This window comes from Rhodnius prolixus, unplaced genomic scaffold (genome assembly GCF_049639745.1).
Source record: "Rhodnius prolixus isolate KJV_2025 unplaced genomic scaffold, Rpr scaffold_9, whole genome shotgun sequence".
In the NCBI taxonomy this organism is placed as follows: Eukaryota; Metazoa; Arthropoda; class Insecta; order Hemiptera; family Reduviidae; genus Rhodnius; species Rhodnius prolixus.
In genome coordinates, this window is record NW_027411604.1 from 24,155,311 (window position 1) to 24,176,771 (window position 21,461).

The 21,461-nt window shown below is 33.4% G+C and overlaps 1 protein-coding gene and 1 long non-coding RNA gene across 16 annotated transcripts in view; one reads left to right on the forward strand and one right to left on the reverse strand.

Moving 5' to 3' along the window:
* The window catches only part of LOC141454535 (uncharacterized), a 35,984-nt gene that overhangs the window by 12,922 nt on the left and 1,601 nt on the right, over positions 1–21,461 (reverse strand). For 4 of the 7 annotated variants that reach the window (XR_012458776.1, XR_012458777.1, XR_012458772.1 and 1 more), the window contains 2 exons: positions 21,321–21,440; positions 10,353–10,635 (listed from right to left, as the gene is read on the reverse strand). This is a non-coding gene — a long non-coding RNA (uncharacterized lncRNA). Of the gene's footprint in view, positions 1–7,270; positions 7,407–7,441; positions 7,683–10,352; positions 10,636–15,188; positions 15,350–21,320; positions 21,441–21,461 lie in introns of those variants that run through there. The other 3 variants (XR_012458778.1, XR_012458775.1, XR_012458774.1) reach the window with 3 other exon arrangements.
* Positions 1–21,461, forward strand: part of LOC141454530 (putative inorganic phosphate cotransporter) — a 44,075-nt gene that overhangs the window by 8,969 nt on the left and 13,645 nt on the right. For 2 of the 9 annotated variants that reach the window (XM_074128857.1, XM_074128858.1), the window contains exons 7-10: positions 5,433–5,582; positions 6,636–6,768; positions 6,868–7,109; positions 7,267–7,404. The exons of 3 other annotated variants lie outside the window; for them this stretch is intronic. In XM_074128857.1, coding sequence (XP_073984958.1) covers positions 5,433–5,582; positions 6,636–6,768; positions 6,868–7,109; positions 7,267–7,386 — 645 coding nt within the window. In that variant the 3' untranslated portion in view covers positions 7,387–7,404. Of the gene's footprint in view, positions 1–5,432; positions 5,583–6,635; positions 6,769–6,867; positions 7,110–7,266; positions 7,405–14,236; positions 14,445–21,461 lie in introns of those variants that run through there. 4 more of the 9 variants (XM_074128860.1, XM_074128863.1, XM_074128864.1 and 1 more) reach the window with 3 other exon arrangements.

Here is a 21,461-nt window from a genome sequence, read left to right on the forward strand (position 1 = left end):
ACAGTGCGGTGGCGCAGAGAGAGAAAATCGCACAATAGTTGAAGCTGCACGAAGTATGATACATGCCAAAGGGTTACCGGAGAGTCTGTGGGCTGAAGCTGTTAATACTGCCACATACGTGATTAACAGGACGGGGCTTACACCAGTGGATAACAAGTCTCCCTACGAGTTATGGTTCGGTAGGAAAGCTGCTATTAGTCATCTGAAAGTTTTTGGCACCGAATGTTTTGTGCATGTCCCAAAGCAGCAGAGAAAGAAATGGGATAAGAAAAGTAAAAAGGGGTACCTCGTTGGATATTGTCATGACAAAGACGGTTTTAAAGTTTGGATTCCCCAGAGAAATGATGTAATTACCAGTCGCGACTTGGTGTTTAAAAATTAAGAAGCAAGTTTATGTTCTGCAGAAAGTAAGATACTAGAAGAGCGCCTGGAAGAAGAGACTGGTCCTGATCATGTGTATATTCTGTTCCTACGAATGGCAATGTGGAACAAGTTTCCACAGTTGATGATGAGATGGTTGAAGAAATGTCGAGCCCCAAAAGACTGAGAGACAGAACTGCGCTGAGAAAACCCATTCACCTGGAAGATTATGCTATGTTAGCTGCGTGTGAGGAGCCGCTAACACTGGAAGAGGCACTGGAATCCGAGGAGGAGCCGAGCTGGAGAGAAGCCATCAAAGAAGAACTTGCATCGCTGGATAAAATCAAACGTGGTTGTTGATTTGCCTGAAGGAAGGATGGCAATAGACAATCGATGGGTTTTCAGGAGAAAGTACAATTCTGATGGAACTATAAGACATAAAGCCAGATTAGTTGTGAGGGGTTTCACCCAGAAGCTTGGGGTTGATTATGGAGAAACGTTTTCACCAGTAGTAAGATGGGACCCTGTTAGGGCTTTTTTTAAGCGTAGTTAAATCTAGAAATTTTGAGTCAATTTGACATTAAAACGGCTCTTCTTAATGCGAATATAGATGAAGAAATTTATATGAGGCAACTTTAAGGTTTTAGTGATGGCTCGGAGCGTGTTTGCTTGTTAAAGAAAAGTTTATACGGCCTTAAGCAGGCATCTAGGAAGTGGAACCAAAGGTTTGTCGATTTTTTGGAGAACTGTGGCCTAGTTTGTAGTGACGAAGATACTTGCTTGTTTATTTCCTCAGATCACTCCTTGGTCTTGATTTTGTATGTCGATGATGGACTTGTGGCTGTCAACAAACGAGAAGTTTTGGATGTTTACTTTTTGAAACTGCAGAAGGAATTTAAAGCAACTGTGATTTACAGTGTGAACCAAGTTCAAGATATGGAACTAAGTCAGCTACAGGATGGCTCTATCTTCATAAGCCAACAGACGTATGTGAAGAAGGTTATTAGTGAGTTTGGCATGGTTGAGGCGAACCCTGTACTGACACCTGTTGATCCCAGCCATCTCGCCGAAGTTTGCACTGAAAATCTAGATAAGTCCTATCCTTACCTCGAGCTGGTAGGTAGCTTAATATATTTATCCATTGTCACCAGACCTGATATTTCGTATGTTGTAGGTGTGCTGTCACAGGTATTGGACAAACCCAAACTCAAACATTGGAATATGGCTAAACGTTTGCTGCGTTACATTTTAGGGGACGCAAGATTTTGGAATACACTATCAGAAGGACTCAAACAGGAAATCGGAAGGTTATACCGATGCTGACTATGCAGGTGATTCAGGTGATAGAAGATCAACTACAGGATTATTTTCCCGCTATTGTGGAGGAGCTGTTAGCTGGAGGAGTAGCAAGCAGAAGTTATAGCATTTTCCACCATAGAAGCCGAATTTATTGCTGCCAGTCAAGGAGCAAAGGAAGCTATTTGGCTGTCCCGTTTGTATGCCTCTTTGGTTGGCTCAGCTGATGTTCCTGCGCTAATGATTGATAATCAGAGTGCTATTCGACTGATCAAGAACCCGGAGTTCCATAGTCGCACTAAACATATTGACGTACGATACAAGTTCGTCAGAGAAAAGTACCAGGAGGGTGGCCTACAGGTGCAATATGTACCTAGTGAATACCAGATTGCAGATATCTTTACGAAAGAACTATCAAGACCACGCTTCGAGAGCATGAGGGAGAGTTTGGGACTAATTTCTAAGGGCGCTGTTTTATCAACCTTAAAAATTGGACTTTAAGGGGGGGGGGTTCTGTTAAATAATGTTTAATTAATACATTGGTAATTTTGTCTTTGTGGGTTGGCGGCATTGTGGCGTCAGTAATGCGGCTTGTAGCGTCTGTACAGCGTTATTGTAGTTGTTGTTGTTGTTGTTGATGTGTACTGGGAGTTAGCGTCAAGTGTATATAGTACCTTGTGTAATAAAGTACAATTAAAATAAAAACTATAAAACATATAAGTGTTGTTTATTCGTAGCAGCTGCAGCAGAAACCTCGCAATTAAAAACATTAACAAGAAAACTTTTAACAGGTTATGGGCCCAGGCCGTTGTCCATCTTAAAAACTACTAAAGGAATATAAAGGTTAGTTGCACGTTGCTACATTAAAACCCGTAAAAATGAATCTATTAAACGAAGTGATAGAAATAGACAAATTGAAGAAACCCGAGGACTTCCAATGTTGGAAATTTAAAATAACAATTTTATTGAAGGCCAATGGGTTATATGGCATTGTGTCTGGGGAGGAAGCGTCACCTCCACAAGACCATAAGGACTATAATTTGTTTGTTCAGAGGGACGCAAAAGCGCAAAAACTTATTATCCTCTCAATAGACAAAATACCACTGACACATGTTATGACTTGCAATAACTCTAAAGAAATGTTCAAAAAACTAAAAGAAGTGTATGAGCGTGATTCAACGCAACAAAAATTCGATTTAATGCAAGAATTTTTTAACTTCAAGTTTAATAATAGCGTTGATATATCAACTAATATTAGCATTTTAGAAAACCTGGTTTTTCGGTTAAAAGCCCTGAATAATGAAATAAACGACAGCATGGTTATGTCAAAAATTTTAACTAGTCTTGACAGTAAATATAGACATTTTTGGAGTGCCTGGGAGAGTACCCCCAACGAGGAAAAAACACTGTCAAATTTAATCACAAGACTAGCAAATGAGGAGAAACGTTTTTCATGCTCAGAGGATGTTGCAGTAGCATTCAAAAGCGTGATTAACAATAAAACAAATCGTTCTTATTCAACACCGGTAAAATGTTTTAATTGTTCGAAACCAGGACACATATCTAAGTTTTGCTCCAATAGAAGGCAAAGTAAATTCTGTAAAATATGCAAAAAGAATAACCATGATGAAAAGAACTGCTATTTTAGAAAAAATAAACACCCTGAAAAACACGACATATCTTTTCTGGCTAATGAAACATCAAACTCCAAGTGGATATTGGATTCGGGATCCTCGAGTCACATGACAAATGATGAAAACATATTACAAAACGCGAGGAAGACAGAAAAGGAGATACAGTTAGCAGACAAGGATTCAAGACTAAAAGGTGTGAAGGAAGGGAATGTGAATTCCGTTTCTTGTGAGCTAAAAAATGTTATTTATGTACCTAATCTAGAAAATCTAATATCAGTTAATAAAATTACGCAGAACGGGGGAGTGGTAGTATTTAAGAAAGAGAGTGTAGAAGTTTTCAAAGATGATGAAATAGTGTTACAAGGAAAACGGAATTCCAGTGGCCTATACTCGGTAGATCTGGATATTAAGGAAAGAGTAGAAGCGAACTTTGCAGAGAATTTGAATCCCAGAACATGGCACAGACGTTTGGGACATAAAAGTCAGGAGTGTATTAATAAACTCAGTGGAATGGTGGATGGATTGAATTTAAAAAATGAAAGATCTCAGTTCGACTGCGAGACAGGTATGCAAGCTAATTTAAATAAAATAATTTCTTTAGAAGATGAAGTAAAACAACAGTACGTAGAATTACGAGCGTCTAAAGATAAATTGCTAAAAAAGATTGAAGAAGAATCTTTGATAACTAATAAGTACATGAAAGGAAAAGGTGAATTAAAAACGGATGTTAAACCATTAGAAAATCATATTTTAGAATTGAATGAAGAAAAAAGAAATCTCGAATGTAAACTTAAAAAAATTCAAAGTGAATTACAGTATAATCAAGTTAGTGAGGATAAAATCCAGAGTGATATAATAACTGTACCAAATTACTTGCTGAGACGGAAAAATCGGAGAGAAATGTAGAGAAAAAGGAGAAGAAATTAAGACTTGCTGATGAAACAGAAAACATGCCTTTAGAAACTTATGCCAAAGAGCTAGAACAGCTGAGTGAAACCAGTGACAGAGAAGTCAAAGAAGAAGAAGAAGATACAGTAGGAGATGAAAAAAGTGCTACAACCTACCAAATGCCCAAAATTAAAGGATTAACACCTAAAAGAAAGAAAGAAGTGAGAAATCCGCGAGTAAGGTATAAAAATAAATAGCTTACTCAGACGCCGACTATGCGGGAGACCCTGAGACTCGTCGCTCAACAACTGGATTCGTGATATACTATGGAGGCGGGCCGGTTAGCTGGTGCTCGCGAAAGCAAAATATAGTGGCATTATCAAGTGCGGAAAGTGAATATATTAGTAGTGCCGAATGTTGTAAAGAGTTAATTTTTATAAAAGAACTCATAAATGAACTAACTGGTAAAAATTTGAATTGTACATTATTTATAGATAATAAAAGTGCTATTGATATAATAAAAAATGGTAACATAAATAAAAGATCAAAACACATAGATGTGAGATACCATTATATAAAAGAAAAATATGACAATTGTGAAATTAATGTAAAACATTGTAGTACGAATGATCAAGTCGCAGACATATTCACAAAACCTTTAGGTGGAGTAAAATTCAATAAATTTAAAGACTTAATTGTTTCATAAGTAAATGCATACCTGTTATAGATAAAGATAAAATTAGGGGGTGTGTTAAATAATGTTTAATTAATACATTGGTAATTTTGTCTTTGTGGGTTGGCGGCATTGTGGCGTCAGTAATGCGGCTTGTAGCGTCTGTACAGCGTTATTGTAGTTGTTGTTGTTGTTGTTGATGTGTACTGGGAGTTAGCGTCAAGTGTATATAGTACCTTGTGTAATAAAGTACAATTAAAATAAAAACTATAAAACATATAAGTGTTGTTTATTCGTAGCAGCTGCAGCAGAAACCTCGCAATTAAAAACATTAACAAGAAAACTTTTAACAGGTTCAAATTAAGGGGGAGTATTAGAATTAATTTGAATTTGTATGAACGGTGTGCACTTCCACCATGTGTTTTTTCTTTTTAGATATCGTAGTGTTAATATCTTTGATTATATTATTACATTAAAGTATATATTCTAGCTGAACCTTTCGTTTTTTTTATGAAAGACAACAAAATAAATATACTTATATATTTTCTATTTAATTATTTACCTATTTATTTTTTTTACAGAAAATGAAAACGCCTTGGATGAAAATGTTCACCAGTGTTCCATTTTGGGCTTTAATCTTCACTGGCATGTGTGATGGATTTTGTCGGAATTTGCTTGTAAATGAAATTCCTTCTTTAATTAATGGCATTTTTAAAGTTAAAATAACTGCAGTAAGTATCTTGAAGTACAGTAAAATAATCGCCTACTTTTGTCAGGCGGGGTTTGACGTCCAAATATCAATTAGGTATCGTTAGATTTGCGGAAGCACAATATTTATAATACGACATTTATTACCTCAAGAATTTTGCCAAAGAAATTTTTCCGATTAGTTTAAATCAAGTTGATCTTAAACCATAATTTTCACGTCATATTCTCTGGACCGATGAATATGACTTATTCACAAGAAATGTTCAACCAAAAGAATTATCATCTCTGGATGCTCGAAAATCCTCATGCAATTCGCGAGCAGCAGTTTTCAGCATGAGTTTCTGTGCAATGTTTAGTTAGGAATATTAGACAATCTTATCCGCATTTCTTACCACCTAGGCTCAATGCGGACACATTTCTGCAGTTTCTTAGTAATGATTATTACATCTTGATTGAAGTTGTTCCGCCTCAACTCAGAAGGAACTCATGGTTTCAATTAGATGGTTGTCCAGCATATTGCGGCAGAGGTCCACCACAGTGGCTAAATCAACATTATCTCAATCGATGGATTGGCCGTGCAGGATCGGTGGCTTAGCCTGCTTACTCTTAAGTTCTGACACCAATGGATTGTTTTTGCTTGGGGTGCCATTAAAAAAAAAGTCTATGAAATGCCGGTCAATGATCTTCATTCTTTAAGAAGAAGCGTAATTGAATCAATAACAGCAAACCAGTGCCGTTCGGCTATTGCTGCTGTGGAAGAAAGATACCGATTCCTCATTTTCTTTATTATTTATTTATTTACTATTTTCATTATTTTCTGTTAATAAAGTAGTTGGAAGACACTATTAATTTTTTTGTTATTATAACCTACCTAATAATAATTCATAAAATGGAAATCTTTAGACGTGAATATCTCAGGAACAAAGCGTTTTCGGGCATACCTTCATAGGAAATTTTTTTCTTGTTTTGAGGTCCTAAATTCATATTTTCAGTTAGAACACTTAACCCTGAAACACCCTGTATAATAATACTTTATTCATACTCATTCCCTAATAGAAGGATGCTTCTCTTTACAGAATGGTTTCTTAAGCGAGGCTCCATATTACATTATGTGGCTGCTGGTGTTTCCTACTTGTTGGTTGGCAGATTATCTTCAAAAAAACAGAATCCTATCGAAATCAGTTGTTAGAAAGTTATCGACAACACTTTGTACGTTTTCTATATGTCACAATTTAATATTCAAGTTTGTAATTTTGTTTTGACCTTAATATTGTCTAAAATTCATGTATTTATTTATTTTATTTTTAGCTATGAGCGCTAGTTGCCTAATAATGCTGCTTGTTGGCTTTTTTGCAAATGACATAATACCTTTTATGGTCATATTGATATTAGCGATTGCTTTTCACGCATTCTTATATAGTTCATATATTATAACACCATTGGAATTAGCTCCCAATTTTGCTGGAATTTTATATGCTTTAACAATTGCTGCAGATAATCTTGCTGGAACATTGGCATCGATTGTCACTGGATGGACTGTTCACAACCCGGTACGTTTCAAGCTAAAGCTTCATATTTATTATTAATTTTTTAAGGAACCTACCCTGTAATATCTATTATAAAACACACATGGCAGTTTGGATTTGAATTTTCTAATATTTATATCGAATAAATTGCTACAAATGAATGACTTTCTGTTTTCGCTAGAACTCCATGGACCAATGGTGGACAGTTTTCTTAATAATGACTTGCTTGTCAGTCACCGGAAATGTTATATATTTAATTTTTGGAAGCACTGATGTACAAGATTGGAATTCGCCAGAATAAACTCAAATAATTTGTTTGTACTAAAAAATTAAAATAAAATTTCAAAATGAGATATATTTGTTTATTATTACTCTTTCTTTTTGCAGTGATGTTAATGTGAGCTTCGTCAAAAAATCTTAGACTGCCAGTTCTGTCACTCTCTAGATGTACATCATTGGTACAACCATTGAATCTTTTTATTGAAAATGTTATATCCTTTCTCTTACTGTTTTTATTTTATTTATTTTTCAGGGAAAATATTGTAGTCGACGTTTCTAATTTGGATTTTCACCGTTAATTAGCTCTTATAGGTGCACCTTCAAGAAATAACATTTTGGTGAAAAAACAGCTGCTTTAGTAGTAGTAACACTTTACAGTAAGGATATTTTTTAGCGATATTTCGACTTTTGAGGGAAACTAAGGCCCAAGTAAAAGCATATTACTAACTCAACTAGCCCTTATTTACTATTTACGGACGGATCAAAATCGGAGCAGGGAGTAGGTTGTGCTGTACTTGACCCGCAAACGGGAAGTTTTCGCCTATACAAGCTCCCTAATAATGCCTCAATATTTACCGCAGAAATCGTAGCGATTTGGAATGCGGTAATCCTGGCGGAACAAATACAAAGTAATGACATAATAGTGATCCTAAAAGTGCACTCCAAAAAATAAAACGTCCGGGCGATGTTTTTGATCCCATAATTATAGAAATTGTAAGTCATTTGATTAAAGCAATGGGTAGGTTGCATCTGGTTTGGCTGAAAGGGCATGCTGGGATAGTTGATAACGAGAAAGTCGACGTGCTAGCAAAAAAAGCGATTTTGTTAGGGGAACATACTCCAGTGCTCAATTTAGCGGATTTCGAAGGTGCTTTAAGAAAGCGTTGTTATGACGCATGGCAAAAGCTCTACTATCTGGAAAAAGAAATTAAGGGTAAATATTACGCTGATTTACAGCCTAGGATTCCCAACAAGCCATGGTTTGTAGAAGTACTGGAGGGGGAAAGGCAATTTTACACAATAATGCGACTGAGGTTCAACCATAATCTCACAAATCCGCATCTGCATAAAATTAAGTTATCAGATAGTCCCAAATGTGATTGCAATAGCGGGGAGGATGGGGACATCGATCACCTCCTCTTCAGATGCAGCAGATATAATAGAAATAGAGACAAGTTCCTAAAGGAATTGGCAACACATGTACGATTTCCCTGTAGCGCTAAAAGTATTTTAGCTATAATGAATCCTGATGCGCTACGAATTATTTACAAATTCATTAGAGAGAATAAAATAAAAAATATAGGATGCAGCTAAACTCCATAGTTGCGATTTTAGTTCTTAATTACTCACACAAGTACTATCATAACTACACTACTAATTACACCACTCTAAGCTCACATCAAATAACGAAGTCACATTCAGAGACCATTGTGTTGTTCTAGGAAGGAATGTCAGTACGCAGCGCTCAAGATATCCTTATCTCATGGAAGCCACGAAGCAGAATGTAGTAGAAGAGTGGCTGGCATGACGAAGAAAGAAGTGAAAGAGGCTGCGCTATTCCTCAAATTGAATATTGGGAAAAGATAGGGCTGGTTTTTCCACCAACATATTGGTAAATTGAGGCGTTAGGAGCCAACTGTAATTGTTCATACCAATATGTTGGTTTTTTCCAGCCCTCATATAAAGTAATTGGTTAATGTGCAAACAAGACCACTACAACAATAAATAAATAAATAATAAATAACTCAACTAGAAAGCAACGATTTGTGACCGTAATTGAATCGTACTTACTGACAATAAATGAGCCGTTTATTTTGAAAGTGGGGCAAGTCCAATTTTTGAAAAGAAATGAAGATAATGGTAATTATAGATAAAACTTAGTATGATCTTTTTATCTGTAAACAATTTAGAGTTCCTAATATTTGGGAGATGGAAGTTTTAGCTCTTAACAATATTGTAAATATGTTTAATTTGAAAATGGTGCAAGTCCATCTTAGGTTGAAATTATTTAACAGTACAGCAAAATTTAACTCCAGTTGCTGTATGGTGAAGCAAATGTGATGGTTTAACATCATGTCTTATCTATCTATCTTTGATATTGGTAATCGGTGATTGTACAATATTTCATAAAATTTATTATTATTTAATAATAATAAGAACATCTTAATTTTGTGTTTCAATAATAACACCAACATCGGGAAATTTTAGTACTGTTGGCTCTGAAAAACTGTAAATTGTATAACATTCGACTTATATTATCGGCTATCAAGTAAGTTATGTTGTTTTGTGCTCGGTGTACGAAAAAAGTTTCATTATTTGAAAATTGGATTGTGGTTTATTTTATAAAAAGAAAAAATGGCTGAAACCGATTACAACGGTAATCATAACTCTGATGCATCTGAGAGTGAATTTGGTAGGTAAAAAAAATAAAATAGAAATACTTTTCTGGGTAATAATGCCATTTTTCAATAAAATCCTCATTTGCAAGTAATTTTATTATGTTTTTAGAAATAAGTCCCATGACAATCGGTAATAAAAGAAGAATCTTGGAATCAGAATCTGAATACGAAGGCAATTCGGACCAAAATGATTCAAAAAGAGAAGAAGAATAGTTGAACTATCGATTAGTATTTTGTTTTTATTGTTAAAAAAAGATCGATACGACTGAAATATTATCCATTTAAATCAACGATTACAATAATTCATTAATTTTGAAAGTGAGGCAAGTCCATTTAGTTATAATAAAACCTTAATTTTTCTTAGCCAGCACTATAAACACTATTGGATTATAAACTTACATTATCTAACACCACAAAATACAAAAAATATGTCTATTAATATTTACCAATATTTTTAAATTTATTGAAACGCAAAACCTTAAATATCTCGAAATAACAAAAAATGGACTTGCCCCACTTTCAAAATAAACGGCACATATAATATTTATAATAAAATAATTTCAAGGTACTTTTTTGTTTTCAAAATTACCGTCTTATATTCTTGAAACGCGCCTCATCATGGTAGTTGATGACTCGTAGCTCGGAACTTCTCAAACTGTTCATCCCAAGCGAGTGGAGTACTGGTATGCTTCAGAAGTGAGGAATCGGACCATCTTCGGTCCAGCTCAAAGTCCAGAATCAGTTCCAATTCAGCATGTGTACGTGATTAAATGTGTTGCAAAAATTCAGAATGTAAATTTAAGTTTGGCCGAAAAGATGAAACTATTGCAACGTTTGTTTTTTTTAGCAGCCATACTTTACACAAGGACCATCTTAAAAACAAAAACAAAAATATTCCCAGTTAATAATAAAGTATAAAGAATAGCACCAGTTACTAATATGAGCAGCTAAACGTATAAAAAATTGCAAAAAATAATTTGGGCAGCATAGCTGATTGTTAATGATGTGCAGCTTGGGCCCAACAAAATTTATTTAAAAAAATACTAGAGAGGAAATGATTTATGCAACCCGCATAACAACTGTGTTTTTCCATACGATTTGTAAACTTAACTTTAGGCGTTAAAATGTTAAAATGATTTTTTATCATTGAGAGTGCAATTTTTGTTAAGCAAATTTCCCCTTAAATTAAAAATTATGATTTATTAATTTTTATCAAATTGATTTGGAGTATCAATAAATTGTTCTGGAATGTAAATTAAATTCAGTGAATCAGAAATCGCCTCCCCTATATTTTAATAGATCTAATTTTTAAGCAAAAAGAGCTTTCCATTCAAAAAAAGAAAAAGATAATGGCAGGTTATTAATGGTAGCCTATCTTTAATGTATTTATAAAAAAAAAACTAAAACCAACGAAAATAGAAATTTCTCATTCTATAAAATATATCTTAAATATATCTATAAATATATTCTATAAAAATAAATCTTATCCCTTAACTAAGGTCCAATTGTATTATTCAGTTGGCCCTGACTATCTTGTTTTCTACAAGTAACCCGTCATCTAAGATTGGCTTTACAGTTTTAATTCGTGCTTCCAAAAAAAAAAAACCATTCGTCAGCCTCAAACGATTGGTGGTCAGTGATGGATTATTAGATACAGAGATAAAAATTTAAATAACTCCAATAGGTTTTGCGAAGCTTATTAAGTTATGGCTGGGGGAAAAAGTGTATAAATCATTTTAGAAAAAGATAAAAGTAACCACCCAAAACTTCAGTAAGACCTACAAAATAAGTGCTTCGGCATAATTTTGAGAAAAATATTTTGTCACAATGTTATGTTATATTTAAGAGTATGTTCTTGAGCTCTTTTTAAAATAAAGTACTTCTTGTAGATAAAGGATTATACGTAACTTAAAAGTGTTGCAGACTTTACAAAACGAGGTTAAAATAATTCACGGTTAATAAAATATTGAACACATTGAAATCGATCTTATTAATTATTGAATTAATACTATTCAGTAATTTTATAACTACATTATGTGGCAGAATCCTTGACCAACTTTAATTAATTACAAACAATAATTGCAACCTTCGTAAAATGATGCAGCACATATAAGTGCAGCAAAGATTACCGTAATAAACATTTGGGATAACTAGTAATAATTTAGGATTCATGTCTAGTAGTAAAAAATGGAAATATTGACCAAATAGATAGCCTCAGAAGAAGGAACTCAGAATCAAACTTTTCTGTCCATTTAAATTCCTGAATAAGAATATGTACAATTGAATACATAGTTCATAACTTTTGATTATGACATGAAATAAATTAATACAGTAATAACGTACATGAAAATTTTCGAAGTATTTTTGACTGTAATGTCTGGAGGCGTAGTGAGTTGGAACGCTTAGTCGATCCCCATACTTCGATGCCGTATGACCAAATGGGTCGGAGTAACATTAGATATAAGAGTCTTTTGTTATGTAGGTTAAGTTTCGAACGTTTGTCAAGTAGTCTGGCGAGAAGTTTGTAGCGTTGGTTAGTTTCTTGTCTTTTCAGTCTAGTATGGGGATTCCATGTCAACCGTTTGTCTAGGTGCAGTCCAAGGTAGCGTACTTTGCCCACAGTTGGTATAGGAGTTTGGTTCAAGATGACAGGAGGTAGGATTTTCCGTCTGAGAGTAAATACTATAAACTTAGACTTCGTAACGTTGGTTTTGATTCTCCATTTGAAAAGCCAGTCCTGTAAGTGGTTGATGTGTAGAACTAATATTAAAAATTATTTTTAATTCTAACTACTAAAAATAAATAAATAAAATAATAATAGAAGTTTTGTGTAATGGCTGAGATTAATATTGTTAAAAATTTGCAAACTAACATGATAAAAAGTAATTCCTTTAGCTTAGCATATTTTTAAATTTTATTTGAAATAGAAAATTCTCAAATTGTGTTGCTTCTAATCACTGACTTCAATAAAAATTTTACGCAAATTATTTACGACCTTGTTAATATTTGTGTACAAAAATTGTCAATTTTTTAAAATTTTGGGTAAGCTTTATTGTTTGCGTTATCTAGAATATTTGAATTTTTTAGTTATTTGAATTATTTGTTAATGGAGTAATGAATGGTACAGTAACTGCGTCAAAACACGATTCATTCCTTTCTTTTTTTACACTTGTCAATTCAAAATAAACATTCCTATATTGTTAGCTCATGGTTTGTTACATGCTAGGACCACAACGTTAAGATGTATAGTTTGATTCCTGGTCTAGATCATGGATTTTATGTACTCGTTAATAAGTAATTTATAGTAAAGTAAAGTAAACTCGTTTGCTACTCATCTGCTTTCACGACACCTAATTTGGAAGTTCCTTGCCTGAACGTTGTCACTTTTTTCTAAACAAAAGTAATTATTTTAAGTAACATCTGGAACTTTTGAACATTATATTTTTTTTTTCTGCTATTTAACTAGCCAATATCTTAATAAAAAGCTTTTATATGTAATGGAGATGCTATATGAAAGTAAGACTTGATTATCACTAAAAAACCGTCTCTTTTTAAAGCACAATTTTGTCCAAGGCATATTGCATTGGAAGTAGTTTTTATTATATAATAGAATCATTGGCTTTTGTTTGAGTTTTATCAAATTTAAAAAACTATTCTTAGTTTTTAATTTTATAATTTTTCAATCTAAAAATTTTAAAAATTGTTCTGATAATGAACGAAAATATACACTTGCAAACAACGCAAACTCAATTCGGATCATAAAGAGGCAAGATCGATAATAAAACATACACAAAAAAACAAGATAAAGAATTGTAATGGTTCAGTAAAAAATAGATACAGAAAAAGAAAAGAAGATTTACATAGTTTCTTGGTAATTGAACGCCAAAATAGGCCAGCAACTACAAACTTTGTACGATAATATGGAATTTAGTTTTCACCGATTTTTCATATTTGGAATTTAAGTTAAGTATTAAATATTAAAAAGAGTGACCCAGACATTCAGTTCTTTCATTTAGTGACTATTTTCCTAGTCAATTTTTTATTGTTTTTTTTTGTTCTCTGTTGTATATTTATACAACTATAATCCACACTGCCCATTAATATCAATGTGTAATTCAAGTATTTTTTTGATTTTGTGAAAAATTCGTTAATGGGAATTGTAAATATTCAAAGTTTACCCATAGATAACCTCTTCAATGTATTGGTTGAGTAAAATAAATTCAGAAAGTTATAAAAGACTCATAAAACTTGAAATTTTTTAAAATATTGGCAATAAAGTAGAACAATAATGGTTTTTTCAAAAAGTTTTTATGCAAGCAATGATCGTTAAAAAATCTTAAACCAACAACATTCTTAATTTATTCGTAAACATTTTTAAATAAAAAAAAAAGTATTTATCTTTTACTCATAACCAATAAGTGAAATTGGTTCCCCCGCCAGTTTGTTATCTTCAAAATCTGTTTAGTAGTGGGTAAAGTTAGTGTGATGGTGAAACCAAGTGAAGTATTATATTTGCTGGTAGTGTGTTTGTAGTGCTGGCTTCATACGAGCGCCTGATCATAGCAATTTGCTTGTCTTGTCGTCGCGCTACTCTCAGTTTTTTATTGTGCATTAATTTTTTATTTCATTTTTTTTTTTAAACTAAATTGAATCTTTTCAAGAATATGTTTATTTAATCTGAGTAAGTATTTATTCCCATTATTATTTAGTTTTTATGTAGAATTGGATAGAAACACATCAATTAAAACATAATTTTAAAAATTTCACTTTTCTTATTGTTGCAAGTTTATTAGATTATAAAATTTTATATTGCCTTCATTTTTGGTAATTAAATTCTCCTTAATAGATTGTTTAAACTCTGAATAAAGATGAACTCTTCATAACTTTTACTTCTCCTCTTTCTGTTATGAGAGCAAAAGTTACAACTTAACATTCCATATTGATTTTAAGCCGAAAATTCTTGTTTAAAACAATTCTAATTATAACCCTCTTAATTGTTTTACTGATAATTGTTTTTCTAACTGATGGATTTTTTGTTTTAATGAACTAGAGTCTTATGATCATACATTACGTTTAGTTAGAGGTATAATTAAAGCCGGCAGGACAATTGTTAGTTGTTAATAATATACAACTTTGACAATATTTTTCTTTTTTTTCCTATAAAATGTATAATTACCAAATTTTCTTTAATATGTTGAGCATATCCTTGTTTACAAGAGTAATTATTTTTTTGCAACTAAATGGATTTAATGGATTTTGAGAAAACAAAATAGTTGCCAAAAATGAGCAAAAAAGGCTTTTCCAAAAATTCTACTTCTTTTTTGTGGTTGTTGCTACCTTGGTTTTTTGTAAACAACGTAGCACCTAAACGCGAGGGCCGATTTTCATAAAGGGCCATTCGATTCATAAATTCTTGTAGATTTACCTTTTGGGAGTCTCTAGGCTCTATGCATTTAACGGGAGAGGAGTTAGCCTAACGTATGTGAGGAGCCCCTGTAAAACTATTATTACTTATATAACTCTGGCCCTTAGTTTCTTTCTTTTCCTAGGAGCTTCTTATAACTGACTGGTGATGGATAGTTTTGTCTGTAACGAGAGAACAAAAAGTAAATAATTATTGTTAAATAAATCTGTAAATTTTAACAAGAGTTCGAATATTCTAAAGCGGATAGTCGTCGTGATAGCAAACAGATTTGGGACTAGGCCCTTCATGGGGCTGGAGATACCCCAAATCACAGGTGACGGAAATTACACTGAGAACCTTTGTTATATTAAACAGAAGGAATCGGCCACTTTACATCTAAGTGTCTTGTCCAAAACGTTCTCAGTTGTAAATCTCTGCTCTAGCGAATCCTTAAACCAACCATTCTAACCACAAATTGTACCATTTGGACTATATTCATCTATTAATGAACCAATTTACTTTGCAAAGCGAATTCTTTATTGCATTAACAATTTTTTTTTAATTAAAGGAGCGATCTGAGAAAATTTGCATTCGAAACCTTTTTTAGATCACTGCTGTGTAAAATGTATTATTATTATTATTTTTTTTACAGTACATTTATTTATTTATTTTCAATGCCCTGTCGTCCTCTGGACAGTGTTCTTTCAATATAGTCAACTCTGCCCATTATAGTATCTGTGAGAAGCTCCTAGAGGATTCTAAAATCTAAGGGTTGACTGTGGGAATAGCAATTTATTAACCATTTGAGCTAATCTTTTCCTTCTTTCTCTAATAACATTATTTTTAAAAATTAGGACATCTAATCCTAAGCCTTTAAGATGTTGAGGATTGTCTACATCTAAGGTATTTAGCACCCAAGGGCTATTTTCCTCACCCCTTTTTCACAGTATAGTTTCATTTCATTTATTAAAGCTGAAAGAAAAGAAGACTGCCAATATCAGTTATTATTTTGCCGAGCTTTCGACTTATGGACTATGTCAGGGGACGGCAACCCGTGGCTCTTATATCCAAATTTTGTGGCTCTTCAGCCTGTCCAAAGTAAATTTTAAGTATATTTCAATTTTATCAAAAGATATTTTTTCAAAAATAATGTTTAAATGTGATAGGTTTGAAATTGAATAGAATTATATTAAAATACAGTACGTAATTATAAAAGACTGGCGCCATTTTCATTCAAACACAGGTTTAGTTATTATTTATTTGTTTATTTACTTTGCAATATGTGAAAACAAATGCATAAAACATTTAAATGTTATTGAATATCATTAAATTATCATTTATGATTACAAATGATCTACAGAGTTTGTTAACCCTACCATCCTTGCGGCTCTTGGTAAGATTTATTAAAATTATTTAAGAAGAAATGGCTCTCTACTTAAAATAGGTTGCCGACTCCTGGACTAGGTCATCTTCAGGGCTAGGGAGCATATTTTACAGTAAATTTACAATAATTGTGTAAATTTTAAAATATATATAATAACAAAAACTGGCATTATTCTTTTCTTAATACTAGATTAATATAACAGTCACCAAAAACAATGAACAATACTTAAATTTGGAAGTTGGTAGAAATTATAAAAATTAGATTTTCATCAATAAATATCAGTTAGAGTCATGAATAAAATGTGTAAATTCGATTCTAATATCCGATGAGAAGATTAACTAGTTATTGAACTCTAGAAATTTCATTATACAAAGATCTGATGTACAGTTATCTGTCAGGGTTAACTTGGGTAAGAGGAGAGGGAATTCAGCTCTGTAGATTCCTCGTTCTAGGCCTTGGTACATTGAAATGTTAATAGTTAAATGAGGTTATCGTCACGAAGCTAGATCTTTATTTGTGTTCAAATTTTAGAATATTTTTTTTTTTGTTTTTATAGAAAAATATTAACTCAAATTTAAAAACTGCTAATGAAAATTGCAAAATTTATTCTGAAGTAAAATTAAGAAATACGTTTTATTAAAGTATGTCTTAACACTGGATTGTAATAAGCACACTGGTTAATTTTGCAATATGTTGGCAACATTCTTGCGAGAAAGGCAATAACTTTACGTGGAGATAATTTTTTGTTTTTTCTTAAAGAAGTTAATATTATGAAACTGAGAGACTTTTATGGGCAAAATAAAACAAAAATTTAAGAAAAACTTCGAAACTTTTTTGAAGCATATTAAAGCAAACTAGGAACTTATTCTAATTCAGCAGATTTGACCATAATTTGAAGAGAAATTCAAACAGAAAAATAACTTAATTATTTGGAGAATGGGAATCTAGTACTGAAGATCATCCTATAAAATGGTTCTTCCAGCTGACAGATTTCTAACTTGATTAAGCTCTGATGTTAAGTTCCATGAATATCCTTAGTCTTCTAATCCACTCTTCACAGTCAGTTGTCTTCGTCTTCCACTGTCAGATTCACTCAATTACGCTGTTAAACCTCATATGCTTGGTCACATGCTCTTAAATCATTCTGTAAAGATGTTCCATTTACCACAATCTGACGTGACATTATTGCCGCTATCAGGCCAACTCTGGAAGAAATGGCTTCTATCGTAAACGTTGGCTGCAATGCTGCAAAACTATTCGGGCCATAAGTTTTTGAACGGCTCTGTATTTAGCTGGGATCTATTCATCAATAATCTGTAGACAAGCCTCTTAACCACTCACATTGCGATGGAAAAAGTTTTGTTTTTGCTTTAATGAGCCACAAACCTTTTTCTGTCTCCAGCAATTTTTTATTTCTAATTTGCATAATTCAATTGAACTCACTTGGTATATTTTCGATAATTTTTATATTTCAATAATTAACCCACTGCACAAGGATCTTTTTTTTGGTACATAGAAAACTAGCAATACGCCGAGTTTCTTACGAGGGTCGTTTGAAAAGTCCGTGCAAAAATAAAAACTACTTAATTTTTTGGGGTAAACCTTTTTTATTTTTCAACATAGTCTCCTTTTAGGCTTATACACTTCGTCCAATGCTGCTCTAGTTTGTTGATCCCTTCCGAATAATAGGATTGGTCCAAGTCTGAAAAATAGCCATTCGTTTCTGCAATCACCTCCTCGTTTGAATAAAATCTTTTTCCCGCCAGCCATTTCTTCATATTGGGGAAGAAATAGTAGTCCGAGGGAGCCAAGTCTGGAGAATAGGGGGGATGTGAAACGAGTTGGAACCCAATTTCCATTAATTTTGCGACCATAACTGCTGAGGTGTGAGCTGGTGCGTTCTCGTGATGGAAAAGGACTTTTTTGTGGGCCAATCGTGGGCGTTTCTCTTGCAGCTCGGTTTTCAAACGGTCCAATAACGATGAATAATACGCACCTGTAATAGTTTTACCCTTTTTCCAGATAGTCGATGAGGATTATTCCTTGCGAATCCCAAAAGACAGTCGCCATAATCTTTCCGGCCGAAGGAACGGTCTTCGCCTTTTTTGGCGCAGATTCCCCCTTGGTAACCCATTGTTCAGATTGTTCTTTGGTCTCAGGAGTGTAGTGATGTATCCATGTTTCATCCACAGTGACGAAACGACGCTTAAAGTCCTGCGGATTCTTCTGGAACAGCTGCAAACCGTCCTTACACGATTTCGTTTTTGGTCAAGCGTGAGCAATCGCGGCACCCATCTTGCGGATAGCTTTGTCATGTCCAAATGTTGATGTAAAATATTATGTACCCGGTCATTCGAGATGCCCACAGCACTAGCAATCTCACGCACCTTCACTCTTCTGTCATCCATCACCATATCATGGATTTTATCAATGGTTTCTGGAGTAGTAACCTCAACAGGGCGTCCAGAACGTTCAGCGTCACTTGTGCCCATATGGCCACTCCGAAAATTTTGAAACCACTTATAAACTGTTCTAATCGAAGGTGCAGAGTCACCATAATGTTTATCAAGCTTCTCTTTAGTCTCCTGAGGCGTTTTGCCTTTCATAAAGTAGTGTTTAATCAACATACGAAATTCTTTTTCGTCCATTTTTTGAAAATCACTCGACTTCCTCGATTCAAACGAATGCCAAACACAATGAAATAGACCGATCTGGCTGAAAGTTGGTGTGTGTTCTTCCAAGAGATGCTACTAACTAAACATAACCTCGATACGCGCCAGTGGTGCTATCTCTCTGACTTTGCACGGACTTTTCAAACGACCCTCGTAGAATCTTATTGAACGCTTAAAACAAAGTCATACTTGTCTAGAATTAGGACACATTTACTTACTGGTATTGGACTAGCAACATATTTATGTTGATAAATCATAAAGGAAGCAAATAATTTTTGCTAGAATTTATTACTGTTATTATTTATATTCGGTAGCGAGTAAGATTTTCCTAATCGAGTGCAAAGGGTACAAAACTATTTAAGCAACAATTTCTTCCCCTTTAGAGTCATTTTTTTCCCTTTAACAGATCTTTTTATAAGTGTTTAATGACGACATACCTTTAAATTGTGAATATAAGTAAGTAAAATAAAGTAATTGCCTATATTTTTTCAGGCGGGCTTTACGTCCAACTACCAATTAGGTGTCGGTGGACGGAAGCGACTAGCTTACTTTTCTGTAAATTTCTTTTATTAACCATTAAATAAAATCCAAGGCCTAAGACCGGGAATCGAACCCAGTACCACAATACATATTAAAACTGTCCGGTAGGACAGTTGTATAAGGGTTGATCATCAAAAACTGCACGAAAAAGCGTAACGTTGAAAAACTCCCAACATTGACAATTTTTTTCTCTTTTTCTATAAAAGATAAAATTCCCAAATTTTCTTTAAAATGTAGATTTTAAAGAATTGATGATTTTCAAATCCTCCTTTACAACTGTAATTTTTTTGCAACAACATAGATATAATAGATTTCGAGAAAAAAGTTTACAGAGAAAAACGGCATTTTCAAAAAAAGGTTGTTGTTCTTGTTGTTGTTGTTACCTTTTTTGTAAACTGCGTAGCGCCTAAACGCTTGAACCGATTTTCATGAATGAGGTGTCATTCGATTCGGAATTTTATGTAGATGTGCCTTTTGGGGGTCTCGACGCTGTACATCGAATGGGAGAGGAGTTAGCCCCCTTTATGTAAGGCCCCCTCCAAAATTATTATTTCTAATTTCTCTGTAAATCTTGGCCCGATTTTGATAAAATTTGGTAGGATCATAGGGTTATGGCTTCCCTACGTAACATTAAAACGACATTCTGCTCTTACACTTGTTAAGAGGAAGTATAGCAATCGTTTCAAATTATCGAGACGTGAACCGATTTTCATGAATGAAGTGTCATTCGAATCGAAATTTTGTTCAGACTTGTACTTTAAAAGTATCGACGCTATGCCTCATAAGGAGGGGAGTTTGCCCCACCCAAATAATAGACAAAAAGAAAAATCTATCCAAAAGGTACAAAAATCTCCTTAACAAAAACTTACAGTTTAAAATGTTAAGTATAAGGGTTGATTAAACGCCAAAATGCACACAAATCAGCAGGTAACCAACATTTCATTCATACTTCATTGATATTATTTAAGTAATTTTACTGCATTAACTTTTTATTAAATTTTTTAGAATTTATTAGATGTCACAGACCCTTATGCTGGCCAGTTCATTCCAGTTTTCCTACCGGACAGTTTTAATCTGTGACATCTAATAAATTCTAAAAATGTGAAGGAAAAGTTAATGCAGTAAAATTACTTAAATTTTTATAACTAATTATGTTGATATTACTCACCTTTTATTATTATATCAAAAAACTTATAATGAATGAAATGGCCAGCATAAGGGTCTGTGACATCTAATAAATTCTAAAAAATTTAATAAAAAGTTAATGCAGTAAAATTACTTAAATAATATCAATGAAGTATGAATGAAATGATGGGTACTTGCTGATCTGTGTACCTTTTGGCGTTTAATCAACCCTTATACTTAACATTTTAAACTGTAAGTTTTTGTTAAGGAGATTAGCTTTACAGGTCTCGCCTCTAATCGCTCGGCTACCTGTACCACTCGTCAATCTGAACAAACTTGAAATCACTAAACGTTTTTTAATCCATAGTCATATTAAAAAGCAAAAAAAAGCAGAGCAATCATAACTTGAATTATGTCCAAAGAACATTTTACCAAATGAGTTCCTCATATTTAAATCTCCAAATTTTCCTTTTCTCTTTGTCTTTGTGTTGTTGTGAGTGCTGACCACATTGTCTGATCCAACTCATATTCTGTTCTTCTCCATATTCTGCTCTGAAACAGTAAGTTCCTTTT